General features: G+C 35.6%; 1 protein-coding gene across 1 annotated transcript in view; it reads left to right on the forward strand.

Moving 5' to 3' along the window:
• Positions 1-2,639, forward strand: part of pacs2 (phosphofurin acidic cluster sorting protein 2) — a 111,417-nt gene that overhangs the window by 83,870 nt on the left and 24,908 nt on the right. Inside the window, exons 13-15 of the mRNA XM_014026814.1 lie at positions 601-733; positions 1,014-1,118; positions 2,077-2,183. Of these exons, the coding sequence (XP_013882268.1) occupies positions 601-733; positions 1,014-1,118; positions 2,077-2,183 (345 nt within the window). The remainder of the gene's footprint in view (positions 1-600; positions 734-1,013; positions 1,119-2,076; positions 2,184-2,639) is intronic.

Raw genomic sequence — 2,639 nt, forward strand, 5'->3', positions numbered from 1 at the left:
TCTGGATTTTTGTTTAGATTCCATCACACAGTTGAAGAGTACCTATGATAAAAATTACAGTCATCTACAAGCTTTGCAAGTGGGAAAACCTGAAAAAGCAACAGTGTATCAAATACTTGATCTCCCCACTGTACATGGAAAGTCAACGATTTGTTTCGATGCCCCTTTCTTTGCATATTGGTCTGGTAACTCATTTTCTTCAACCCCTATGTGAGATGGAACCCATAAAAACACAATTTCCCTTCTAATTTGGAATAATCTATATAATGTTTTGTTGAATTTCATAAATAATATCCTGTCTTGACTCTGACTTCTTGTTCTGAATGCTTGTTAATGCACTGCAGGAATCAGAAACCATTAACACTTTTTCTAAACCATTTCCCTCAATCCAGGTTAATGCAATAAGAATAGCTAAAAGTTTACCTGTATAAACTGCTAAGTTTTCATTAGTCCTATTATTTTTTATAATGCCCAAATTTGGTATCACAAATGCAATATCAACTTTATTATCACTAGTTCTAGATGCATCTGTATATACAGATATATTAAAATGAAAGTAAGTCTTGGTCTGAACTCGTCATCTTGATGTTTCATTTTCAGGCAGGAACCAAAGTTGGCAGGAAGACGAGGCAGGAGCACATCCCTGAAGGAGCGACAGCCCAGCAGGCCCCAGAACGAGCGGGCCAATAGCCTGGACAACGAGCGATCTCTGGACACACGCTGCCATCTACAGGCAGGAGGCCACAGCTGCCCCCACACCAACAAATTCATGGCACTCGCATCAACTTTCACTTTAAAAATAMAATCATATAAAATGCCAGTTGATTTTAAAAAATTCTTGTCCGTTCCAGTACATTTTTTTATTCATGTATTTTTATTTGTGGAAGTCAGTGTAAAGTATTCAAATACACTAAAATTGATACAAATACAGTGTCGCCTGAGCAGGGGGTTTGATGAAGACGGATAAAAACCTAGATTTCATCTAACCCTAATTTTCTTGTTTACTGTTCTAGATCCCAAGAAAAACTGTGTATGATCAACTAAACCACATCCTGGTATCTGATAACCGCCTCCCTGACAGCATAATCCTCATCAACACGTCTGACTGGCAGGGTCAGGTAAGACTTCAACCTTAAAATGCTTTAAAAAGTATTTATTAGCATCACAAAGTCTATATTTCTTACTAAATGAAACTGCAATAACTTCAGATTGTGTCTTAAATATTTAGACCATTTAATTGCACATTGTTTCTACTTAGCTTTATTTTTTATTGCTGCTGGAGCCAAAATGGCAACAATATTTTGACCTTTTTTCTGTGTTTGTCAGTAACCTTAGCATCTTATGAACTACTATGTAAAATTTAGTCAAACTCCCAAAGTAATCATTACAACTTATTGTACTTCTGAGTCAATTTGAAGTGAACACCACAGCTAAGCAACCTCAGCCAACACAAACATCAGTTAATTTTACAAATTATAAGATTAAGTTTGGTAGTAATTGGAAGTCATCCTCAACACACATTCTCTGCTACATATTTACCTAAAACTTTGGCAATGTCTGTTAAAATCAACACTCTCTGTGTTTGCAAAATACTTCATCAACCACTGGACAGAATATGGTGAATTTCTCAGAAAGTGATCATGGAATATACATCTACAGCTCCTTAACCCTTTTGAGTCAACCCAGTTCAGTTTGACTGACACAACAAATAACCAAAACAAAATGGCAATAAGCCACTTAGTTTTATTGGCATTTAGCTAAAGTTTGGTATGATAGTAGCTGAATATCATTGAATATCCTAACACATCTTGCCAGATCCCATATCACATTAGATTGTTTGTATCATTTACAAAGTTTGACCAAAAACTGTTGTAACTTCATCCTCTCTTTGCATTAAATTATCTTGATTTAAAATTCTGGCACATAAGATAGAGAGCAATGTGCATTTCATGAAGGGATAGTGAGGTAATCATTGTGTCAAAACACTCTTAAATGCTAACAAAACATTTATTTTAAATTGTCCCATTGTGATAAACGCCTATGTGTTTTAACCCTTACCGAGCTTCTTTTTTACAGTATCTTTCAGATCTGTTGCAAAATCACCATCTGCCCGTGGTGTGTACCTGCACCACAGCCGACATCCAAGCTGCGTTCAATACCATTGTGTCTCGTATCCAGAGATTGTAAGTCTGCTCATGTTCAAACTTCCTGTTTTTACACACAACATGTAGAACAAAGGCACACAGAGTCAAGAGCTTTAATAGTCATGGCCCGTCTAATCAAAACAGGGATATAAGTCAGACAATTTTAGATTCCTTGCTTTTTTATTTACATCTAAATCATCTTGATGTTTATTACTCCCATTTTTAAATCTGGTGATCCAACAGAAGTTTCAAATTATCGGCCAATTTCTGTTCTTCCTATTTTTTCTAAGTTACTTGAGAAAACTTTATTTAATCAACTACTTCAGCATCTAGAAGCTAATAATATGCTAAGCAATAGCCAACATGGTTTTCGCATGTCAAGGTCAACCATGTCTGCATTAATTTTATTCACTGAACAAATACGTGCTGCTTTGAACAAAGGTCAAGTAACTGGTGCTGTATGTATTGATTTTCGTAAATTTATACTGTATATAT

The sequence above is a fragment of the Austrofundulus limnaeus genome, unplaced genomic scaffold, assembly GCF_001266775.1.
Source record: "Austrofundulus limnaeus strain Quisiro unplaced genomic scaffold, Austrofundulus_limnaeus-1.0 Scaffold592, whole genome shotgun sequence".
In the NCBI taxonomy this organism is placed as follows: domain Eukaryota; kingdom Metazoa; phylum Chordata; class Actinopteri; order Cyprinodontiformes; family Rivulidae; genus Austrofundulus; species Austrofundulus limnaeus.